Source organism: Perna viridis, chromosome 5, assembly GCF_037379345.1.
Source record: "Perna viridis isolate PV_CMFRI_1.1 ecotype Kerala chromosome 5, ASM3737934v1, whole genome shotgun sequence".
NCBI classification, from domain to species: domain Eukaryota; kingdom Metazoa; phylum Mollusca; class Bivalvia; order Mytilida; family Mytilidae; genus Perna; species Perna viridis.
Genome location: NC_142449.1, coordinates 35,317,278 through 35,343,422, shown reverse-complemented (window position 1 = coordinate 35,343,422; position 26,145 = coordinate 35,317,278). Strand labels below are relative to the sequence as shown.

The 26,145-nt window shown below is 34.5% G+C and overlaps 1 protein-coding gene across 4 annotated transcripts in view; it reads right to left on the bottom strand.

Moving 5' to 3' along the window:
- LOC148617237 (regulator of G protein signaling protein-like) overlaps nucleotides 1-26,145 on the bottom strand; it is a 46,887-nt gene that overhangs the window by 9,843 nt on the left and 10,899 nt on the right. For 2 of the 4 annotated variants that reach the window (XM_088584752.1, XM_088584754.1), the window contains exons 5-17: nucleotides 22,146-22,403; nucleotides 21,024-21,569; nucleotides 19,588-20,132; nucleotides 18,242-18,304; nucleotides 17,248-17,506; nucleotides 16,351-16,461; nucleotides 15,639-15,816; nucleotides 14,954-15,147; nucleotides 13,673-13,790; nucleotides 13,127-13,259; nucleotides 12,151-12,304; nucleotides 11,417-11,588; nucleotides 10,661-10,790 (exon numbers count right to left, since the gene is read on the bottom strand). In XM_088584752.1, the coding sequence (XP_088440878.1) occupies nucleotides 10,661-10,790; nucleotides 11,417-11,588; nucleotides 12,151-12,304; nucleotides 13,127-13,259; nucleotides 13,673-13,790; nucleotides 14,954-15,147; nucleotides 15,639-15,816; nucleotides 16,351-16,461; nucleotides 17,248-17,506; nucleotides 18,242-18,304; nucleotides 19,588-20,132; nucleotides 21,024-21,569; nucleotides 22,146-22,403 (2,861 nt within the window). Of the gene's footprint in view, nucleotides 1-3,832; nucleotides 4,464-4,756; nucleotides 4,899-10,660; nucleotides 10,791-11,416; nucleotides 11,589-12,150; nucleotides 12,305-13,126; nucleotides 13,260-13,672; nucleotides 13,791-14,953; nucleotides 15,148-15,638; nucleotides 15,817-16,350; nucleotides 16,462-17,247; nucleotides 17,507-18,241; nucleotides 18,305-19,587; nucleotides 20,133-21,023; nucleotides 21,570-22,145; nucleotides 22,404-26,145 lie in introns of those variants that run through there. The other 2 variants (XR_015922456.1, XM_088584755.1) reach the window with 2 other exon arrangements.

The window sequence follows — 26,145 nt, the reverse complement described above, 5'->3', positions numbered from 1 at the left end:
AAGTATTTTTCCCCTTGATTCAAGAAATAAAGGGGAAAAATACTTGTTTATATCTGGTTTGATTTTCAAAAAAATTTGTAGATGTCACATCAAAATCCTTGCCTGCATTTTTCAGTTCGATTTCAAATATCTTTTACAGTTTACAAATTATAAAGGAATCCATGCCCTAACAAATCATTTTTTTTTTATATTTTTGGTGCATTTTCAAGTTGTTTTTTTTTTATAACATTCCTTATGAAAGTCCATGCCTACATGTTTCAATCAGATTTCAGATATTTCATACGGTTTTTGAGTTAATAGGTGCAATTTTGAAACTTTTTTTTCCAATGGATGCCATTTGAAATCCAAGCCTAAATACAAGAGCTTTAAGAAGTATGCCTACCAAATTAACCCTATTTTTTGAGATAATGAAGTACAGAGTGATCCATGAATGCACTCTAAAGCAGACCTTTATACTTATATTGAATTTCAAAATGTGCAATATTGTGTCCAAATGATTTGTTGTGTCCATAATGAACTCTAAGTCTCTATGTTAAGTGTGTCAATAACTAATATTGTGTCCACACTTGCAGAGTTTAATTGTCTGTGGTTGTATCATGCTGCATTTGGCAAAGCTTTTTAATTTAACTTGGACACATTCTTGTATAGTAGGGTTTCACATTTTCAATTTGTTTAATTGCTGAGAAGTTTTCTTCACCTACATGTTGTATGTATGTTATGGCGAAAGATAACATTCACATTAGTTAATTAAGGTCTTTCCCATTTCAATGGGAAGACCTTCTTGTATTTCTTCTGATTATTATATATTTTTTTTTCGTCAGGCATTTTGCCAAAGTTTTGGCTGAACGTATCACGACAAGATTTTGACAATCTTTTGCAATCTGACAGGGGACTTTGGAATTCACCCTGTGAGACGTGATCATTTGTCGGTCCAGAGTTATCTGCCCCGTAGCGGAAAAACTAATTTTGCTAAAATTTCTGAAACCGTTTTAGATACACACAAACCGAAAGCTCCATATTTTTTAGAAACCCGGGGCAGTACTATTTGACAAAGTTTCAAAAAGATTTGAGGTTTCCCTGGTTACGCGATTTCGCGACCTAAAATGAAATTGTTCGGTTGGTCACTAAACTTTTAAACCGTAAGTCGTATAGACTTGGGACCTTCACTGTTGATCTTAAATGATTTGCAGTATGTTTTTGGATTTCTTGGTTCTTTGTCAAACTTTGATAAGGTATTTTACCTCATTTGTACGGTCATTCCTGAATCTCTATTAGGCACTGTTTGCTGTAGTGTTTTAGTTTACGTCTTTATAGTATGAGTTATAACTACTGGTAAGTCGGGATTTACTGTCGAAATATGTATCTATATAGGAAAACTCTCCACCGACATTTAGAACTATATTCGTATACAACCAATTCCATTAGTGGTGTCTTTGCCGGTTTTGGTTATTGAAAATTACCTCTCTCTTTGAAAATTGGTGCACACGTTGAAAACAACAGTTCTTACCGTAATTAATGCATTTGTTTAATAAAACTAATCTAAAAAAGAATATGGTTTAAGATTTTTTCTAAAGTAATCCAACAATCATGATTTATTTAATGAAAATGTGATAATGGAGTATGATTGTCTCGTTGTCAAGGGCAATCTCTTAGCTGCTTTTAATCAGAAACCTTCACTACCTCTATTCAGAGCTTCAAATGAATCCATGAATGCATATTTAGTTGTATGACAAATATTTATTTTGTTTGAAACAGTGAACGTAATCATTATAATATATGCGGTCAAAGCGCCGTAACTGCAAATATTAAGTGGAAAAAATGAATCACGGAAATAAAAAAAAAGTTTAAAGTTCCTTGTATTTTCTTACAGTTCAAACTGATGGCTATCGCTTTCTACTGCAAGGATAATTTAATTAGAACTTTTTTTTGTTGCGACCTCCAGTATTACTTTTTTGTTACCTTCCCCTTCGTTGATGTGTGCAAAAAGTTGTAATATGTATTCACGTTTTCCGAATTGTTTGATTAATGTGACAAATTAAAATATTTTATTTTGAAAATCATTCGTGAAGTAATAATCCTGTAAAAGATTGTAAGTAATTTTGGGCATTTCTAGTATTTTCACACTTCACTTTTAAAATGAATACAATAACAAAATCCAGTACTGTAAATGAGTAACGATAAATCATGGTGCTGTAACTGGAGTCTTCTGTGTGTGTAAGTTTCTCCGTGAAAATGACGAGTTAATACTTTACAATCTAAGACAACAACAGTACCAATCTAACTGTTCAAGTAGTGTGATCTCCTTTTAATAAATGATAGTATTTGAATGTTTGATGAATAATTTGCTTTTCTAGATTTATTTATCAATAACTACTACCTATGACCAAAGCTCATACAGTACACCCCGCGTGGATTGTTTGTGCACTGGGCTCTGTCATTAAACACTGTGAATAAGAACTACATGTGGAAAAACACAGTTTTTTTAACAAAGTACAAATTCATGTAAAACAATGGTGCATAACACTTATAAATGCGTATCGCCTATCAGTAAATTAACCGGTTCAGCTAGTTAACTGGAGGTGACTGGCTTTAACTAAAATACTTTAACATTGTTCACGGGAAAGCGTGGGATTTAAAATTATAACTGTTGACCAACCTTAATTATTAATTTACATTTCAACACGGCTCGACGATCGACAGAAAACCAATAAGTATAAATGTTTTAGTGTATAAAGAAGCCTAAATATCAAAAATCATTCCATAAATCGGCAAGCCAAAAATTCCAAAAAGTATTCTCCGGAATGTTAAATTCCTTGGAGAAAAACGGTAAAACCGTAAATAGGTCAGAAACAAAGAACTTACAGACTATAACAGTCTTAAATTAGAGAAAATGCGTGATACACACCTGAACTGGCTATCTGTAGAAGGAGCGATAAACTGCGATAAAATAGAAAAATCAAAGTACTCATGTACTGAATCACTTTACATTGACTCTTATAGTTGTCTTAAAAAATCAAGAACAGAGACCAACTTCTTGGTTATAAAAACATTTAAACAGTCATTGTACAGTAACACTGTAAAGTCACTTTGTTCCGACATTGTTGTCCCAACTTACACAACGGAGGCAAATAAATCACACTTGTACACAATACTCATATTTTTGTAGAGACTTAAAAGTACGAAGTTAGAGTTTACAATCTGAGTTTAATTTTGACCACATTTGTTCAATACACACTCAAATAATATCTTTCCAATGCATAATAATAGGTTAAGTGTTTTTGAGTATTCCATAGAGGGGTGGCCATTTGACCTGGGAGTCACAATTGAGACCTTTTGCACTGGAATACTTTATAATTATCTCCCTTTAATTTTTTTTTTCATGAAAATCACAAGTTCATTTTGTTCTCAAATAATTGTTTTGATGAAATTGACAGGAAAAAAAAGTTTATAACTACACAGTTACTACTGAATTCATCTTTCTTATAAGAATCAGAACTATTTTGCAAATTTAGAAATTGTCAAAAACCTCCTCTTTTAAAATTTATGCAAGAAATAAGTAGTGTCGATCGCCCCCGTCGCTAACGGCTGTTATAAAATCAGCCATTTGTCGTAAGGCTAAGGTACTTTTTTATGAACATGATTGCTGTTAGAAGAGAATCGGTGGGAAAGACCTTTCAATTGTTCTAGAACAATTGACCTTTTAATTAAAATTTTATTTTGAATTTACTTGAGTACCTACATGTTTAGACAAAATGTTGCACTTGTCTCTATTACTTATGTGCATGCATCATAAGTAAAACATGTTTATACACTAGTAAACTTAGTTACATCTTCCAGTGACAATATTCTTGTAGGATTTAGGGGGCAGGGATTTGATGTCAGATAAGAAATTTATGTTGCACAAGCACAGATATATAGTTTTAATTCAGAAGCAACTGAAATCAATATTTCATTTTGAAAAAAAAAAATGCCTTGTTTAGTAATTGGGGAAACATAGAATCACTATTATTCTACTTTTCAATGGAGGAGTAAAATATTCCTTTCAGGAATTTGGAACATTTTTAAAAGACCACTCTCCCCTTGCTAATAAAATGGTTGATGCTTCAGAGATTGAACAAAGACAGAATAATAAAACATAAGACATGGTCCATTTTACAAATCATTTTTGTGCATCAATGCCAAAAACATCATTCTGTACAAAAAACATTGTGATTTTAGGATTTGAGAGCCAACACAAATATTAACTGTTTCAATTTGCAGATATACAAATGTACATGTACATGTATATATAACTTTTAATTGTTTGATAAAACTGACACATCAGATGCCTCACTTAGCTTCAATACAACAGGTATGTCCTTTTCATGTCTTTGGTTGAAGTGGCAGTTAGAGTGAGGATTGTGGAATCGATTACACTTTGAATAATTAAAACTTTTGTATGGTCCTCTCTAAAATCTAATCACCTGTAAAATTAAATATGGTTTTTATTGTGTAATATAAAAAAAAACTTATATATAATGTGTGCCAACTCAAACAGTAACCCTTACAAAAAATGCCCTTTTTCATGTAAAACATAAGTTAATACACAATGGGAGGCAGATACCAGTACACGGTGGGTTTGCTTTTATTAAAATATATACTAATTTGCTGGTAATGTTACATGTTGTAATTGCCATTTTATGTACATCTACAAGACTTTCATGTAGATTTCTAACTGTACTGCATACATTTCTTTTTGTCACTATATACAACATACCATTCTGATATGCAATGTGCCTCATCATATGCAACTAAACATATTTTTTTTTCAGAATGGTTCTGACAGGATGCCTCTCTAATGATTTTAATCACATATTCTGGTGATGCCAGGAGAATGGTAGCATAACCTTCTTTGATACCTGAAGCAAAAATCAGTTAATTGAAAAGTCGTCATTTCTAGTGATCATGCTAAATGTACACAATTAAACAAAACTGTTTATGGACTTGAATCATTCATTGATTCCACGTAACATTTCCAATGTATGGATATATTGCATTTTTGACAAGGCACCCTCACTTTTTTTCCCATTCCTCATTCATTTGTTCATAGTTACACTGAAAAAAATAAAGATTATTTTTAACTCAATGACAAATACATACACCATCCAATTCATTTTGTGTTATGCCTTCATGAATTTCATATGAAGAAATCTTATGGCTCTTAGTTTCTTCTTCTACTTCTACCAGTTCGTGACCGCCATCAATTACTGATGATACTGTCACTGTCACTTTTAGTGCGCAATGCCCTATTTTACTTTTAGTAGCCATTAAAAGAAAAATTAACAAAGTGTGCTGTACAATTAACTGTGCAAGTAAAAACAACTTGATTAATTTAATGAAGTAAATGAGCCTTGAAAGATTCAAGACTCTTGGCAGAGGCAATGTCAGTGGGCAGAGCATTCCAGTCCCGGATGGTTCTTGGGTAGAATGGCTCTTTCCTCAGTACTGTGTTGCATGATGGTAATTGGTAGGAGTGTAGGCCCATATTTCAACTGAGTCTTGCTGGACTGCTTAATCTGTTGGTCGCGTCGATTTTCACCAGACCATTTGCCAGTTTGTACATTAGTACGAGTCTAGCTCTCCTCCTACGTTCTTCTAGTGTTGGCCATTTTAGATCTTCTAGCATGTTGGTAACTGAAGAAGTGTTGTGGTATCTGTTCGATACATATCTGGCCGCTCTACGCTGGACCATTTCAATCCGGTGTTTGTCCTCTTTCAAGTATGGGTCCCAGGTTGTGCATGCGTATTCCATGGTTGGTCTAACTAATGACTGGTAAGCTTTCTCCTTAATGTTGGCATTTCTGATGTTAAGATTTCGTCTCAAGAAGCTCAAGGTGTTGTTTGCTTTCTTGCAGATGTTTGATATGTGCTGGTTCCACTTCATATCTGATGTTATAGAAACACCTAGATATTTCGCAGTTGTTAAGTGCTCCAATTCATGACCATGGAGGAATAGCTGTTCTGAATAGGTTGTTTCTTTCTTGAGATTGACAGAACATTGCATTTCTCGGGATGGAAGCTCATTTTCAATCTTTGTTCCCATTCTGCCAATTTATTTAGGTCATCTTGTAGACTTATCCTATCGATATCAGATGTTATTGTAAGATATACAATAGTGTCGTCTGCAAACAATCTGGTTTTTGATATGATGTTTTCCGGCATGTCGTTGATGTAGTATAAGAACATGCTGGGGCCCAAAACCGATCCCTGAGGAACACCAGATTCCACCTGTATGTATTGGGATGTTTCTCCTTCTACGACTTGTGCCTGATTTCGATTATTAAGAAAGCTTTGTATCCATCTGTTGGTGTCACCTCTTATCCCATAATGATGTAATTTGTGGGTCAATAAGCTGTGGCACACTTTGTCAAAAGCTTTACTAAAATCCATATTCAGACAGTCCGTTTGTTTACCGTTGTCAAGGTTTCTGGTTATATCATCAACAAACTCAACAAGTTGAGTGTCACAGGACAGACCTTTCCGGAACCCATGCTGTAGTGGATGTAATATATCATGTCTGTCAGCATGTGCCATGATGTTGCTGGTGATGATATGTTCCATTATTTTGCAGGCGATACAAGTCAGAGATACTGGACGATAGTTTATAGCCTCAAACTTCTTGCCTTTCTTGACGATGGGACAAACGAAGGCTGTTTTCCAGATACTGGGTATTTCTCCGGTGTTATAGGACTCTCTGTATATGATGGTAAGTATCGGTGATAGATGAATGGCCAGTTCTTTCAGGACTCTTGGTGTAATATTGTCCGGTCCAGGTGCCTTGTGAGGGTTCAGGTTTTTCAATAGTTTAGTAGCACCCACTTCTGTAATCTGGATGTCTGGCATGGTATCGTATGTACCTTTCATACTACAGGTGTCAGTAAAAGATTCAACTGATACTTCGGACTTGGTTGAAAATGCCTTCTGGAATTGTTTATTTAAGATGTTAGCTTTATTTTTGGAATCTGGATGTAACGTTCCATCTGCTTTCAATGGTGGTATATTGTTGTTATCTGATCTTTTATGCTTTATATAGGTCCAGAAGCGTTTCATACAGTTTCCACTTCCAGCACGGTCATCTGTTTCTGGTGTCACTATGCCATCTATATACTGCCAATATGCTTTCCTAAGTTGTCTCTGTGTTTCCTGTTTTAACTTTTTATATTTCTCCTTATCCGCTTTGTTGCCAGATTTCTTCTTTCGTTTATAGCATCGGTCTCTCTTACGGATAAATCTCTTTAAGTCTCTGTTTTTCCACGGACATCCATCTTTATTTTTTGCTGTTTTGTGTGATATGTTTCTTTTTATGCTGTCTTCTAATTTAGACTGAAAAAGGTTCCACATAGAGTTCACTGATTCCCTATTGCTCTTCATATTGATGATTTCTTCATGGGTGGATTTGACATCATTAACAACATTTTCCCATTTTGCTTTGCTATACAGTGGAATCTGCCGTGGTTTCTGTTGTTGTCTAGTTGGAATGATATTTCAGTGTAAACAATGTCATGGTCGGATATTCCTGGAATGATCTCTGTCCTACGGAAACTAGAAGGGTGGTTTGTGATGACGAGATCTAAGGTGTTGGTACCTCTAGTTGGTTCTTCTATTATTTGTGTAAGACTATGATCGTCTAATATGTCTGTAAAATTATGATGAATTTTTGCATACTGAGTGTTCGCCTTTAGTGTTTCCTTTCCAGTCCCAGCCAGGAAGATTAAAGTCTCCAGCTACCACTGCGAAAGCATTTTTTATTCTGGAAGCTCTTTCCAAGCTCTTGCCAAATTGGTTCATGCTCTCTTCATTGGATGTTCTAGGGTTGTAGTAAGTGCAAACGTATATAGCTTTGTGGCCGACCAGCTCTAACTTGCACCATACTATTTCACAGTCAGTTTGTAGTTCCGGTGTAGCTGTAGCAATGTAGTTGTTTTTTACTGCTATAAGGACACCACCGCCTGATAGATTGCGATCGTTTCTGAAAATGGTATAGCCTGATGGAAAAATCTGTGGGTCTTTTATACTGCTATCAACCCAAGTTTCTGTGCCAAATATTATATCTGGGTTTGTACTGCTAATCATGTTTTCGATCAGATGTTGCTTTGTTTTAATGGACTGGAAATTTACATTTACTATTCTTAGTGGTTGTTGTTTTACTCGCTTTGATGTTGACGTTGTTCTCGTTGGTGTTGACGTATGCACTGGTTTAATTTGGTTAGATGGAACTGGACTGGCAAAGGAGGTGTCTGATAACACACTAAACTGGTTTGATGTACTGAAAACCATGGAGAAGCAAAATGATGTATAGTTTGGGCAGTTACAGGCAAGGCAATCCCAAGCGACAGCAGAGTCGTTGACATGTTCTAAGTATAGGCTAGATCTCATGGACTGGCAATTTGCATGATACCATTGGTTGCATGTATCGCATAAAATGCCTTTATCATCCCATGTAACTGGCTTGTCACAAGTACCGCATGGGTAAATTGATCCAGATATTAATGGTCCAGGATTGATGTTTACATCATTAGCCATTCTGATAAGGAACATGGACAGGTATGCTAAGATGATACTTGGTCGATGTTTTGGACATGCATGCATATCCCTCCCATTGTTCTGATTAGTAATCACTCTAATAACAACACAGTCGTAATCTGTTGAACAAGTATGGTTGTTTACGATAATAAATGAGTGAACTTCATCTCTCAGATGGATAGATGTGTATCGGATGATGAAGCCTTCTATTTAGATGACTAAGATCAGTTTTGGTGTCATAGACGCCATTATTGTTTACGGTCCCATCAATAAATCTGACGGTGACAACTACTGGGCAAAAATTCTGTATGATGGCCTTCAAGATGTGTAATGCAACCTTACCCACTGACCACTACAATTTTGTAATCAATTTAGGATTTAGAAATGTGAAAAATATCGAAAAATATCAGGAGCTGTTCAAAATTCCTGCCATTTTGTTGGGCATGCCCAGTTCTGCACCTGTTCCTTGACAAGGGCGGATCCAGGATTGAGTTTAGGGGGGGGCGGGCGTTAATTGAATTAAATGCAGTGCAAAGCAAGGCAAAAAATTGCGAAACTTGTGGTAAAATTTGTTTTCCTACCGATTTAGGTGGGGGCGCGTGCGCCCGGTACGCCAGTCCTTGGATCCGCGCCTGCTTGACAAGATATATATGTCTAGTGGGGTATACATAAGCTGGTGAAGTGCACTAATGGAATGAAAATATAAAGACCTGAGCCAAAATTTTGATTGAGTCGCTTTTTCGAAAAAAAAATGCATGTCGCATAATTTGGTTCAATTTTTGGGAATAGAATTGCGGGAACTGAATTACAAAGAGCAGGGGACAAGGGATAACATAATGAAAAACTAAGTGAAACTTACTAAAACTTCTGTCAAATGTCGCATTGAAATTTGCGTCCATCAAATATACGACGATCTCTTTCATTTACCACCTCGATTCCAAATCTACCAGTGTTCCAGACTTATCGACTCCACGTTGTTCCAGTACACACGCTTGTTTAGACACACAAAGAAGGCGGTGTTTGTTGATCTCACGTGACCATCTGTGTATGACGGAATCTCATTTGCATACGACCAAATCTCGCTTGCGTCACGCAAAGTTGGAAATCAAAGTAAATGGCAAATGAAAGTCGTATGAAGGGCGATACTCCGCGGTACCGCTGAATCTCCAACTTTTTGTATGGTACATCGTTCTGACCCCAACCCGACACATCAATATCCAAATAAAAAAGAGGAGGGTTACAGGGTCAGCAAGCGTTTTGTTGCGGGTACGTTTTAGTTTTATGAGTCCTTATGCTTACATCAAGAAATATGCAATTTTTTTAATAACTGACATTTAGGCATTGTAAAAAGATTTTATTATACCTTTCTAAAAACAGATTGTTTATGAGACATTTATAGATTCTTGTGAGTAGTTGATGGATTATATCAAGTCATATATTGTACGAAAACATTGACAAGTCAAAAAAAAATAGCCTCTACATACACGGATTTTTCTGAGTGTCTGCATGATATGAGTTACTGGGGGTGTTAAGTGTTCGGGTACGTGTACGTGTGACTGAAAAGTTTCCTGTAAATTGTGCATCCGTTTGCTTAAAATATCTATTAACGAAAAATATAATTTGACCTGTTACACGCTTTCGGATTGGTCTGTTTTCTATTAGCAAACCAGGTTATTTTGTATAACATGGCTTGGTACTATGACGTCATTAACGTCGATTGGCCTGCGTTCCGTGATTCAACTAGCGGGTTTTTTTCCACGCAGTTTCGTTTCTTACCCTTTGCGGCGTTCGAAAAAAAACTATCGAAAATTGAAAGTGGGTGCAATGTGATATCCCCTGAATGAAATGTTACAGTAGAAAATTATAAGTAAAAAGAACAAATTTTACTGCGTCGGCTATCTGTTTTTTAAAAATAGTACTTGTTTAAAGTACAAATCAAATATCAATACTGGGACTGGCACCCATTAGAAATTAACTAATAAGGAACTCAATTACCTGGTTTGGGCAACGTTACACTTTCCGTAGACCGCGGTTTATAAGTGTAACCTTCCGCAAACCAGTTTATTTCATACAACCTGTTGAAAAATTAAAAACTTACCTGATTACGAGGAGGTATTTCTGACGCAAGATGATAGTCAACGATGGTGTAGGCCTGTTTCTGAAGAAAATCCACGTTGTTTTGGGAAACATTCTCCAGTTTTTTCACATGATCAACTTGTCCAACGTATCTATGCACAAAAGGAAGAGCAACAGTATTAATCTGGTTTAAAACAAAGTACTTAATAAATTGCTCAGATGAATGCATATCTAGTAAAGTCGCTTCTCTCCCTTGGACTGGTAAACCCGCTGTTTGGTCTGATTATAAAATACAGAAAAATTAATTTAAAATGGTCACCAAATGGAGTTTACATAAGTCTCATGGCGACTTTAATTGTTTTAAGCTAAAATGTGAGTAGGATGGATACATAGTGTATAATTACAGTATTAATGAGCATCCAAAAGAGAAAAGTCTACTAGTAATTCTGTATTCTCGTGACCGATTTATTTTCGTATTATCGATTTTCTTGAGCAAGAAAAAAAATTGCAAAAAAATAAATCGCTGCAACCATACTCTTTATAAAAGAATTCAAGCAAAATTTCATCTTTGAGAAATAATTATAAGTTTTACTGGCGAAATTAAATAACCGTGAAATTTTATTGGGATAACAAATCGCGAAAATAAGTAACCGCAAATATGAATTGGATTACAATACTTCGTTACATTAACTCTTCGTAATTTTGTACAGCTATTGACAATGACAAGAATCATGCATATAAGCAGCACTATGGTCAAGAACAGTCAGCTAAATCTTACTTGTTAACTTCGACCCAGAACTGGACATCCATTGGTAGTTTATCGAGGATAATGAGTCGGTTTTTGAGCACGACCCTTGCTTGGTAAAAGTTCGTATAGGATGCTGAAGCGTAGTTCCTTACATCGTGTGGGTCGGATGATTTGTCAACTGCAACTTTTTGTTTCTCTGGTTCTGTTTAAAATAGTTGTATTGAAATCAAAGCATTTATAGAGATATTTCAAGTACTTAGGAATACAGAAATGAGCCTGGCGAAAAGACATTTATGTTTTTTATCGGAGTTCAATGAAAACCACGACTATTCAGTTAAAAACCTTAAAATCAAAAGGCAGAGGACGGTTTTTTTTTATTATTATATTTTTTTTTATTTTATTTTTTTTTTATTTTTATTTATTATTTTTTTTTGTAGAAATTAAAGCGACGAATGTGACATTGTAACAGAAATAAAACGGACAACAAATGCATCTCGGACTGGTACACTTTGGCCAAGATAACGGCTTAGGGAAAGAAAGAAAGGCGTGTACCCGGCCAAACTACTGTAAGTACGTTGCATATAAATTCGCGAGTATGTGTGAGAAAGAGAGACCGCTATTGTCTATCGTACAAACTTACCAGCATTTACTAAAATCCCAGAAGGATTGGCTGGGTTGTACAAAACGTTTCAAGTTAAACATGATATCATTAGACCAGAATTGCGTGTAATATTGATTTACCCAGATTTAAATATAAAACTTACTTTGAGGTTTGCTCCGCTCTTTTTCACTTCTAGCTTTGACTGCTTTGTACAACTCCTTTCTTACGTATAAATCTAGTAGTCTAATCTCGCTGGGATCTCTCATGGCTTTAACGAACTTGACGATGACAGAAATGAAATTTTGCCACAATTGTAACTAAAATGTATGTAACGAAATACCTTATTTAGAAATAACCACTGGGCGAACCCGCTATTGTTAAGCAAGTAATTACGGATTTCCCTTACACCGACTGAATAGGTGGGCAAGGCAAAGTAAAATCCCAGCTTGCAAAATGAGGGGATATGGTGATAGGGTGTTTGTTTGTACTTCAAACAATAATTTCGTTGCGCAGAGGGGTAACTATCTCTTATTCATTACTCTTTCTACACCCCTAAATGGAATTCTATGAAACTTTCGCAGATTATTTATTAGATATTGAAGTTGTGATCGAACCGTCTATTTCAGATATTGATCTGAATGTCTTCGGGGATTTTTTATAGCAAAACATAGAGATTTTTGTTACACGGAGGGGTACCCATCTCTTATGAAAAATTGCTACGGTCAACACTTTTACACGGCAATGAAACATGAAAAAATCTTAATTGAAGATGTGCACCTTCTAATTCAGATTTTGATCTGATTTTCTTTGGAGGGATTCCCATAGCAAAACATGGAATTTTGCCTTTTAAGTCAGAATATAGATTAACCATATATGTTTCTATGTCACTGAATGGACTTTGTCGTAATTTTCAGAGTCTTTATTATTTATTATAATTGTGCACATCACATTCTATATTTCGTTCCAGAATAATTTGGAGATCAAAAGGTACATGTTATAAAATGGAAAACGGGCTTTCAATTTCCAATAACCTCAATGTATGTGGTACACTATTAAAATAATTATTACTGTGCACCACATGATTGTGATTATATACCTCCTCATAGACCAAAAAACAATCATTTCATAAATTAATTTACCGTTCTTCCCTTCCTGATCTTCCTTTGTCTTGGCTTATCAGGACTAAAATCGTCTATTCTCTGTACTGGTGACGGTGAAAAATCGGAATCGTAATCAGATTCTGTTGGAAACGTCTCGAGATATTTTGGGTACCTAAAAAAAATGAACAGGTTAAAACAGACATTGACATAAATGCCCGAACCTAACACAAAAGCAAATCCTTCATATTCAAGGCAATATAATGTAGTTTGAAGTTTAGTTCAGTGGGTTTATCAAATCCGTACATTTTTCCCTATCCTCAAATAAGTTCTACTTAATAAGATAACTCAATAAATTAACATTTAGTCTTTCTTTTTTTTACCTCAACCACAAATATAGTTCGTCCGATGCCACAGAAAGTTATCCTGTCATCCAAACTTTGTAACTTGTGGAAAACAATAATTTTAAAGGGATAATCTCAATTATGCTGTTTAGTCAACAACTTTTGTTATCTTAAGTACAGTTATTTTGTCCGTTTCTCTTCAAGTCTACCCAATATAATAAATTTTAAGTAAAATCATGCTTACCACTTTCGCTCCATAGCTCTGTAGACGCTGTTTTGTGCACAAAGAAGGACGCTCATGGGAACTTTTTCCATAGACGGGATTTGTCTTATGATATCATCGGTACAGTCCAACAATGCGCCTAGAGAAATCAAAACTTTTCAATAATTCATCGGTTTAAATGGCTGGTAAAGTTAATACGGCACAATAGCATTCCAAGATATCTACTCTGTCCACAACGTGCGAGTCGAATCGCGATTTTCTTTAAAAAAAAATCTGAATGCAAATGTAATACTCCTGCATTTATTATATAATCCAAGGATTAATAGTCGACTTTTCGCATTTATTGATTGAATATTGATCTTCATTCATCATATTTAATGTGTTGTTGTATGAAATTTACAAGTCCGATTTGCAGTGTTAAACAGAATTTCATCGACGTGAATGCTGTGAGTGCAAGAAACTTAATACCTACCCATTTAAATAGAAGGAAATGGAATTTCTTAGGAATAAAAGGTAAAAGACCATAAAGTAAAGCTTTCTTAATTAACCTGAAGACGTTAATTGCTATGACAATGTTCACTCAACCAAATCGATGAGGTAATTTACAGCACATAAGGCAATCGTTTGCTGTCTGCTAAGTATCAATTTTCCATTATATTATTATCTTCTTTAACATTTTTATTTTTTTTCCCTACAGTCTGATTTTTCCATCTCAGGCAACTGTCGTGATGCCGTAATATATTGTCAATTTACAATGACTAAAACTGCGATGTCGTTAATATATGTAGAATAATACTTGGCAAAAATCCGTACCACATGCCTTATAATCCCGAGATATCTGTACGAGGGCTTCTGGTCCGAGGTCTAATATTGATCAATGGTGATACGGCATATAAAACAGATTTAAATTGGAGAGCATTTACAGTATTTAAACTGTCAACGAAAGCGATAGAGAATTCCGAGTGGAGTATGATAAAAGCTATCAATGGAGTTTTATTCAAAACCTATCCTTATTATGAATCATTTACACGTTATATGCCTTATATCTGAATAATATATATACACGTAGTTATGTTTGTGCTTTCGCACAGACGTTTTCATTCACAACATGCATTTACTTCACATTCACATGCGAACTACTACATTTCGCATCTAGTCCCCGTAAGTGAATGCGAATTTGAATGTTATGTTTGGCGACGGCATTGGAAAATTAAGTCTTTAATTCTCATTGCATTGGCATTGGATTCATGTGCATGATTTTATGTGCGTGATATATTCATATGAAGAACACAAGGGTCCTACCTTGTTTTGCTGCTTTGCTAAAATATTTTCTATGGATATTGCTGGTCATATTCACGCGCATGCGTCCAGGAGCCATTTCACGTAGTTCCTCGATATTCTTCCAGAAAGCGAGTGGATACGGCATCTTACTGCCAGTCATAAATCGTTTAAAGAATTCATAGTGCATCGGGGTATTCAGAACTTCGTTGAAACATCTGAAATAAAGTAATGATTTACACCAACCGACAGCATGCAAACAATTTCATAGATTTCAAACGAATGACGTCTTTGGACGTACCAAAGGCGCGTGCTGTCTGCAAGCTATGGACCACGTTTATGATATCGGAAGACAATCATGGCATTATTGAAATCAACATAAAGTTTCGTGTTTTATTCGTTTATAGCTATACTAGAGAATATTTCCTCAAACCTTTTTTTCAAATTTAGCTTAATTAAAAAATTACAAAATTAAGAAATTTATGTTGTACACTTGCGTCATGCATATTAGTCACGAACTGTCTTAGGTAGTTTATGGGCTCATTTTCATTATTGGTTGTTCTGTTTTCGTTTTTGTTTGTTGGTTTTGTTTTGTTATGTTTTGTTGTTGTTGTTGTTTGTTTGTTTGTTTCGAGTTTTAACGTTCTGAAAAGGAGATTGGTATTTTTTTTTACTTGCTGTTATTCTTTTTTTTCAAACATGTACTGACCTTGGTCTCGGTGGGCGATCTATAACCAAACCATCTCTTCTAAGAACGAGTCTGTTGCCACGTGGTTTATCATTCTCCATCCCTGCTCCTATAGTTGCTCTATCTAGCATCACTTCCCGTGATACTTTTAAATTTGCGATGTCGAATTTTGGCTTATACATAAGCTTATGCAGATGGTCTAAAATAAGAGAAGTTTGCGCTGTTAAACTTGTTCGTTTTAAATAGGCTATTCATATTTGTTAGAATAATATTTGTGAGTTTAACATGAAGTTGCACATACCTTGTCGTGCTATGCATACACCCACTGGTACGATAGTGATTTTGAACTGCAACCAAAATATCTTACAGTGTACCTCCGAGAAAGATGACTATTTAGACAATATTCGGACGGACGAAATGCCGGACGGACAAGGTGATTATAAAAAGTGGATGAACTTGCAAAAACGATTAGATGTATTATATTATAGTTGCATATTTTGCAATACAGAGCAATTACGAATGGCGTATATTTTCACGTCGCATCAAAATATATGTGCGCATGACTATGCCGTTTGAAAAAAAAAAATCAGTTCACTCTTTCTATCACCATCCCCCACACCCCCCGTTTGGTAATACACTGTATACCAAATGAACATCAGTAAATAGTTCAATGTAATTTTAAAGTTAATCGAAGAGATCCAATCGGATTTTTATTATACAAGTCATAACTTACAATGTCTTTTGACCGGTATCTTGTTGATGTGAAGGCTGCCATAATCACTGTAAATCACATCGATGATATCAGATATTGTTGGAGGTTGGTAACTGAACATGCCGGGTCTACCTACAATCACACAAGGATCTTTACAGTTAACTCTTTGAATCATTCAATATCTTTTTTGCTGTTTTTTATGTGTTCTTTAAATTTTCTGTTTGTTACTTTCTTGTTTCTTGGAGGTTGCTGTTTTTGTTTTTGTTTTTAGGGAGATATTTACAAAATCGGACTGTCTTCTGCTTTACTGGTAATACCATGCCAATACAATCACCAAAAAACTGGAACTCCGAGTTATTTCTTTTTGGGATTTTCCACGCATCATTGCACCTATAATTCTTCTCGAGATTAATTTCTTAAATTGCACATTGTAGATTATAGCATGATCATCTCGCAAGTTCTTCCTTGAGAGAGTGGTTTAATTTTTTTCACAACTAGTCTTTGCGAACGACTGGAATGGTAGTAAGTAATGTCAAATTTGGTTTGTCAAAATTCTTCGCTAAACGACCTTATCCATTGCGGAAAAGAAATCCTTTAAATATGGTCTTCTAGCTCAACCCTTATCTTTATCATTTTCTCAATATACTGGTTTTAAAGAGCTTAAAACATTAATATACATATGACTTAACTGCGGGGTAGTCGTCATGCCTTCGGCTGAAACGAAAGAAATTTCCTCGGGATGTATATATATTGGGCACGCTAAAAGATTACCCTGCAGTTCATATAAAATGGTCTATTCGTTCATTATGCTTCTTCATAATGATAAACCATTACAGTCAAATTTAAGTTACTATTTTAGTAATTTTTTTCCTCTGGTAAAAGATCTTATGCCAAACATCAGTTTTTTTTCTGACTTACCGTACTCCTCAAGCACCACGGTTAGTTCAAACGCTCTCATGAGCTGTTCATCAGATACTGAACAGCCATCGGCCGATTCCGAATTCCGACTCCAAGGACTTTCCTGTTCCCCGATCGACCCACTTTTGGGTCGGTAATCAGGCGAGATATCTTCGGGGCTTATTCCTTGTGAGGTGTTAATTAACATCAGAGGATCCTCAGAGCTTTTTGCTGAGGATGGATATTCCAAAACATTCCTGTCAAAGTACTTTTCACCGCACTTGAAAGGAAATGAAACAACAAAAAAGACTTAAGAGTGATGATACACTTTAAAATTGATTAGAAACCAATTTACAACAGTTGTTCATCATCTTTCTTTATGACTAGTAATTTCTAATTAAAAACATAAGATCAAGGAAATGCAATGACAGGACAATGATGCCGTGTTCAGTACAACCAGACACAGGCGGATCCAATTGGGAGGGGTCCAAGGGTTGGAACCCCTTTCGGAAAATTTTGTTAATTTCGTGTAAAATTTAGGACAAGGCAGGAACAATCCTTTTTTCTGGAGTAGTGCCCCTCTAAAATGCACCTTCCTTTACAAAATTTGTAAATTTGCCCCTGCCAGATCTTGAACTACAACAAGTCAATGATGTACATATACGTATACCAAACAGTCTCATATTCATAGTTTATACTCCGAACTGTGTTCTGAAGTTTATACTCTGAACTGATCTATATGTGTCTGAAACTTTCCTGTAAATTATCAAAAAACATCTCACAAAAAAAAAATCATTTTCTTTACAGTACGGACAGAAACATATGGTATGAAATTAGCACAGAAAATGAAACCAAAACTTACGCTGCTGATTTAAAATTATTTAAGTACGGACAGAAATATATGATATGAATTTTGCACAGAAAATGAAACAAAAACTTACGACTACTGATTTCAAGTACGGAGGGAAAAATATCTTATATGAAATCAGCATAGAAAATAAAAACCAAAACTTACGACGGCTGATTTGAAATCTTTTCTTTCACTTGAGAGAAACAACTTCCATGTAGCTTTCAAATTCTGAAAAGAAAGCTTTCTTATACTAAGATATATCATTCAATATACCCTATAGTTTTTGTTAAAGGATTTTTCTTTTATTTTTAAAGATGATGTTGGATGTCTTTAGAATGTTATTCTGAAATCTTTAGGTCTCGCTGCTTTCATTTCAAAAGTTATTTAAAAACTGGTATATATAGTTTCATATAAAAATGTATAAATTATACTTTGTTGGCATCCTTTCGTGATTTAAAAAAAATTGGGTTACCAATCTTTTCACGTGCTGTCGAGAAATTTGAAATTTGGAATTCATTTCTTTTGGAAACTTTCTCACCAAGTATCTCCCTTTGAAAGTTTGTAGTGAATTATGTCAAAACTTCTCAACAGATAATTTATAAACATTTATTTTTTTTTTTACAAAATATCAAAATCTCCTTGGTCATTGAAAATAAATTTATTTACATTGTATATGACTTTGCACGATGGCCGAACACGACACAGGTTTACTTTGTACGATCTATCCAAAACTTATACTAAACTTTTGGTCTTATTAAATTAGAAGTATGTGTCTTAACCATGTAGCATAGATACAATTCAAACGTAAACATTTACGACTTTTTGATCTTCTTTCCTCATCGTTACATGTGAGGTAGCTATTTTAATTGATAAATAAAAAAAGATAAAGTGCAAGATAGTCATAAAGAAATTAAAATGTGTTTACTGGAGCAACTATTAAAAACTCTGTAAAGAGTTACAAAACTAGGTCACAAAAAAGTCATAAAAAGGTAATAAAATCTTTAGATTTAAAAATACCTTTATGTAGACAGTTAGGGACTTTTATACTATATATCAAATATTTTCAAAATACCAGAAAAAATAGTATGCACATGAAAGCGCCTTAAATAAGTAAATAAAATTTTGATACATAAATGTAAAATATTTCATCTTGGACATCCATGTGACCGAAAAAAAACATTTAAATGCCTCCTTAAATAATCAAACATCCATTAGACCAAAAAAAATATGTTTGTGTCCTGCTTCCCCCTACCTACCTTACTCAAAACATTTTATGGCCATTTTAACCCAGTCTAGATTGTTTCCACTTGAACCCAGTCTAAACTGTTTCCCCGTCAACTAAATGTAAAATATTTTTGAAAACTAAAGTTATTTCCCTACCTGCCTACTCTATTTTCTTCTTGATATAGCATGCAACTAGCCTTTTTTTTAATTTTTAATTATTATTTTATTTATATTTTTGATATTTATTTTTATTTATATTCGTACTTTTGTGCCTAATTTATAAGTACCTCCGTAATTATGTCCTGTGCAAGAATGAATAATGACGAATCGTCTTTGCTGGATAAACATGCAAGTAGGGTCATCTTAACACTTTCTGGTAGAAAAGATTCACCATCAGATGACAGATATCGGTCCAGGATTTGATGAGCAAGTTTACTTTTTGTAACAGTTCCAAATTCATCGCGATGCGAGTCGTCTGCGTCCAAATATTGCCGTACGTCTTTCCAAAATTCTAGCAGTTTTTCATCCACGGCTTGCCCATTTTTGTTTAAATAAGATTGCATTGGATTTCCTGCCAAACAGTCTGATGCAAGAGCACACATAACTTTACTTTTTAGTTTCTTTCCGGTTTTTATCCGTTTGTTTCCGCTGATATATTGCGCTAAAGATGGCGGAATATCAAGTGAAGGTCGAATAGTTGTAAAAGATGGCGTTTTTGCAGAGCTTGAATGTTGTGGCGGCGATATCGACCTTGGTTCTGAACTTCCAAAATCTAAGGATACAGTAGAAGCGTTTGATGGTTTCATTCCGACTTTTGGTCCTATTCGGCCACCTTTTCAAATAAACCAAAGGAAAAGATTAGTCAAGCAGTCCTTAAAATTAAGTAACAACAAAACATTTCATTTTCTGTATTTTCCTATATATACCTGAAGATAGTCGCGAATTATAGCAAAATTGCGCTATGGACATCAAAAACTGATACCAAGTTGCATGCGTAAGTTTCGTTTAAGACTTAGAGTACTTATCATTTTTTAAATTTTAATGTATCACTTCCTAGTATTTTCTTTAGCCCAGCGAAAATAAATTTGAAGCCTACAGTATGTCAGCCAGAATCGTCAAAAACACAAAGCGTACTTGTTCTATGGTACGCCATACCGGTCCCATTACGACCAATTTGCTTTATATGGTTTACATTTAAAAATATATGATGCGGATTCTATTTTTAAAATATGTTTAATATAAATGTTGAAGCGTCAATTGATTGGTTTTGTATTATAAAAAACTGATAAAGTTCGACTTAGTCCTTTTTCATTTTTACGGAATGCAATCCATTTTAGCAAGTTTTTTTCAAAGGGACGTAACCCACAAACAGACGACATCCAGGTTGGCGGTTTCAGTGGGGAAAGGAAATACAGTAAACATTTTTTTGATATAAACTTTTTTCACTTCGGTAAGTACCAAAATGGTTTGAAATTATTTTTTTTTGTAAAGTATCCAAGTATTTACCGCAGCTCCAATAAATAAATTGCTTGAATTTGAAGTCTACTACTGTTCATTGCTCCAATCGGACGGTAAACCAGTCTGTACGGTTGGAGAGTTAATTCCCATTGAGTTTGATTTAAAACAAAAATACGAAGTCAATCAAAATCGGCAATATGAAAAAAAATATTACCTAAAATATCCTAATGAACTTTGCTAGCCAACATACCGCTTCACTACCTACCTCCTGCGATACTGAGAAAGTCGTTAGGGTCGATGTAGTGTTCCTTTGGCGGTTCTTCGACGATGGAACTAGATTCTGATGATGACGGATACGAATAACGTGACTGATTCTCATACCCAGTTGAACCCGCCAGTTCGGGAGTAACAGGCCTTCTTGATGAACCCGCAGACGCTGTTTTTCTTTTACTGGCGCCAGGTTTCATATCATCTTTGATTTTCGACACGACCGCTTTAGTTGGGGTGTATGGAACATCATATATAGTGGGAAACATCAATCTGCATCGCATCTGACGCTGTGAGGCTAGCGCTACTTTCTCATAAGGGGTACGACGCTTCAAGACGGCGAGGAACGCTTTTTGGGTAGTCCTCAGAATACTCATTAAATATCTAGGGACCCAGTATGTTCTAATTGCTGTTAATATAAGTCTCTGAAGATCTTTAAATGCATCTTCCGTGTTCACTCTGTATATCACATTACCTGCTGCAAAGTTTGCTATTAGTTCATCTTGTAAGTCTTCTTCGGGGATGAGATCGAAATTCAATTTACCTGAAATGGTGTCCGAGTCAGATTAAACAAGTTGACGATTATTTTATTATAACGCTAATTAAAGTACATTTTCGATATTTTAATGATATTGTTGATATTAATTTATAATTCGTAGAATAACGTCGAAAATTAACCATGTACCAATTTCTTAAATAAGTAGTTTCTTGACATTTTTGGTCCAAAAAATAAAGGTCCCCGAAATCAATGTGATCCTTAACTTAAAAAAAATAGATTTACAATTATTTCAAACAAGTATATCAAGTGTGTTGATTTTCCTGTCTGCTATGAAGAGAAAGATTAGATACATATAGGTTTGGAAGGAAGACCTTAGAAATTTTTTTAACTTGTGCAACAATAAAAACTAAGAATGTCAGGCAAAAAAAAACATTTTTTTCTGAATTATTAAGTATGACATCAAGAAGTCTCAAGATTTTCATTGGAATTACCCCAGAGGTTATTCTCATACCTACTTTTTTGAGGCGCCAAAACCAAAATTGATCATATATTGAAACGTCTGGTTAGATGGTAAAGTAAGCCCCAGTTACATGCTTTGTAAGAAATAAAGGTATAAGTCACCTTCAAATATCACATGTTTCCCAGATGCTTCAATCTCATGTGGTGCACCATTGCTCAAGTACATGTTTCTAATATACAGCAATAGTCTTTGCCGGTATTCGCCTTTAGGCATGCGCTGTAACCTCTCCAGGTCGAGCCAACATCTAAAACATTTTTCTCCAGGAGTTCCGATAAAAGACTCGCGAAATAAAAGCATACCGATAACACTTCCGAGTAGATTTCTGGAGAATGTTGATACTTCGTCAGGGTCATCTGCATCTAAAGCAGCGATTAAGATTACTTTTAAAGTGTAAGTTTTTTGTAAGAATCAGGCAAAATGGCAAAACACGCATCTCAAAAATCGACCGATCTGACAATACAATTTAACTAAAGGATGCTTTCTCTATGTGAAAAGACCATTATTTAATCTCTGCATTATTGGGTTTGCTCAGAAATTTTTCTATAGAATGTTAGCAAAAATGAGGTGCTTTGACAGAGTTATCTACTATTGAAATGTTCATTTTCAGTGCATTTCAATCCTATTGTAACTCAGTTTACCAAATCATATTAAAAATCTCGTCTTTTTTCTTTATTATGATGGTACAAATAGTCAAATTAAACTTTCAAAATGGTAGGATTTTTTTCATATCATGTTTCACCCACTGCCTGATTCTTACATAGACTGACATTCAACTTTTTATCCTTGATCTTGCATCTCATTTACATGTGTTTTTTATACTTTTTCTGAAGCGGCAATTCAAATAGAATTTTACTTCGACGAGTAACTGGGATCAGTCTATACAGCCATAAGACCTTTAGAGATCAGGTTTGATTTAAATGACATTTGCCGTGTTCTCAAATTAACTGTTTACAAAACTATTCAAAAATAGAAGAAGACTGACAAATCTAAATCTGTCATGGCCAGTGACAACAGGGATCAATGTAGATAACCAGTCAATCGAGGGATGTCTTCAGATGTGTAATCTAATATCTTATGTCCTCTACATCTGTGTATATAGATCGTCATTACGTTGAGGCCATGTACTTGGATTCTGAATAGTGAATAGTCCCATTATTGACGCTTCAGTTTTGTTTTGTTTTTTTTTTTTTAATAAAGTTTGTTTCGGTCTGTTTCTTTCTATGTGGTCTGACTTACTGCTACATCAGCTTAGTACGGGGCGCCGAAGAGGACTTGATCTATTTGTAATCAAAATCAATTTTGTGAGACAAAATTCAATTCTGTGTCACAAAAGTCAATTCTGTGTCACAATTGAAGTATAATAGTATTATTTCAGCTTTAAATCAAGCATCAAAGCAGTATGTTTCCGGTGACTATAAAATGGTACGACCTTTTATCCCTTCTTTTGTTAAAATTTTTCTGAAAAGTGCCAAAGGCACTCACGATATGTACCCCATTTTAATCCCCCAAAAAATGATACAGTCCCGACTTGACAGACAAAATGGAGTCACATTTTAGATATTGATGAGAGTCAGTGGAGAGACATTTTCGGCTTACCATTCAAACTGACAACAAACACTAAGCTACAGTGGCTGCAATTTCGAATAAATCATTATATTTTGGCCACAAATATTTATGTAAAATTGATATTACTGATGACCCAAATTGTACTTTTTGTAAAGATGAAGTCGAGACTATTGAACAGTTGCTTTGGAATTGTGATGTTATTCAAAATTTTATAGAACAAATTGATAATTGGATATTATCAAATTGGATAAGTATTCCATTTACAAAAAAACAAAGTTAATTTTTGGCAGTACATCAAATGTGTCAAAAGTGAAGCCTCTAACTTGATTATATTATGTATCAAACAATATATATATCTACAACACAAGATCTTTTCAGAAAAAAATATCACTGCATGCACTTATAGGAAAAATTAAAGATTTGTATTACATTTTAAAAATGTATTGCTGTTAAAAACAAAAACATAGATACTTTCTCTAATTTCTGGAACCCTTACCGGTTTTCGGAATAAAGTATTATATAAGTTCATTTAATTTCTTCAAAACAATAATGTAAATATTCAGAATATCACATATCATCAGACAACCCTTTTTCCAAATTTCAACTTTTTTTTCTTCTTTTGTCTCACATATCTAAGTATTTTTTCTCTAACCTTTTATTATCATTTCCATTTAATATCCTAATTTCTATGATAATCTGTACAATTGATTATATTTTTAATGTTTAGTAATCTAACTGAATCTATACGAAGCCATTTTTTGAGATAAATATTCGGTAATGTCCATATACAATCACGTGTCTACCTAGATATCCAAATTAAATATTATGTGTTGTTTACTTATATTGTGAATTGTATCTACCAACAACTACTAACATCTGTATATATATGATGATACTAACGTTAACGAGGCCGGGATAAGGTACCGGTACTATGTGTATCCAACTAACAAATGTACAGATTGAATAAAAAATATTTAAATTAAAAAAAAATCTGTAACAAAATTCAATATTGTGTCACAAAAGTCAATTTTGTATGCAAATTAGTTTACAGAATCCTTTGAATATGCAAATGAATTCAAAATGTGCAGCATCATTTACACGTGTATTACAGACTTAAAGCATTCACTGCAATACAGTGGATAAGGTACGAATGTGCATGGTTATAATAAAGCACAAAAGTGAAAGAAATATCGTAATCGTATAACCCACTGTGTCACTTAATCTTGAACCTAAAGGTAGATTATTTGAGCATTTGTAAACAAAAGGGAAACGAAAGTTAGACACGTAACTAAGTCGGTTTTTCGTTTCGCCCGACCTGTTCCACTCAACCGAATTTCTTGTGCCATATATCAATAGAATCGGAATGAAATAAGGAATCTATCTGTATCTGGCAAAAATGGTGAGGGATAGTGGAACAAAATAATCTTTCACCGGCTTTGACAGATTAACAAACTTCACCGCACAACATATTTCTAATATGATTTTCTTGGCTAATGTGACGATTCATTTCTTTTTTCCAATATCCCAATAAATCGAAAGTAGAAAAATCGCGTATATTAAAACTTGTATTACCAAACAAATCTCATAGAAAACATATAATAGCAATTTTAGTAATTTCAAAACAGTTTTACTGTAGAATGGAACTTTTTAATTTCACTTAAAACAGCCTTAACCGTCCTGCGTTGCTCGAAGTAATCGGAAACGTGCGTCTGCGAGACCTACGGTTACTATATCCAATGAGAAACCTTCTTACAAAATCGTGATGAGAGAATTCTTTTGCATATCCAAATGATTTGTAAACTAATTTGCATTACAAAATAGACTTTTGTGACAAAATCGAATTTAGTGATACAAAATTGTCTTTTGTGAAAATTTAAATTTTGTCACACAAAATTGACTTTTGTGACACAAAATAGACGTTTGTCTCACAAAATTGAATTTTGTGACACAGAATTGACTCTTGTCACACAAATTTGAAAATTTGTAGTATGTTATAAATTTCATAAATCAGAATTCATTTTTGCTGAACAAAATTCATTTTTGCTGAACAAAATTCACTTTTGTCTACAAAATTGAATTTTGAGTACAAAACCACAAGAGTCCCATTCGGCGCCCCGTACTTAGCATTTGAAGTCGTAAAATTTTATGTTATCGAAATACGCTTTCATTCCTGGAACAAAAAGAAATAATAACTGATTTTTTTATATGATTTTTGTTTTTGTTTTTAATTAGTTGATGAGATATCGAATTTCACTTTCTAATAGAGGACGAGGCCCTCATAACAGTAATATACGAATTAAAGAGGAGATGGACAGGGAGTACCTTTCTCCTTTCTTCCGACCCCTATCTCCTTTCTCCCATCCCCTATCTCCTTTTTCCTGCCTCTTTTCTCCGTGTCTCCCTTTACCCCGTCTACCGTCCCATTAAAAGCACTGAGAGACTAATTTCAGTCCGACAGGTAGTAACGTCCAATGGAACTTTCCAGAACTAAGTGCCGGATACAGTGTATGACCTATACCGACCCCTCAAATTAGG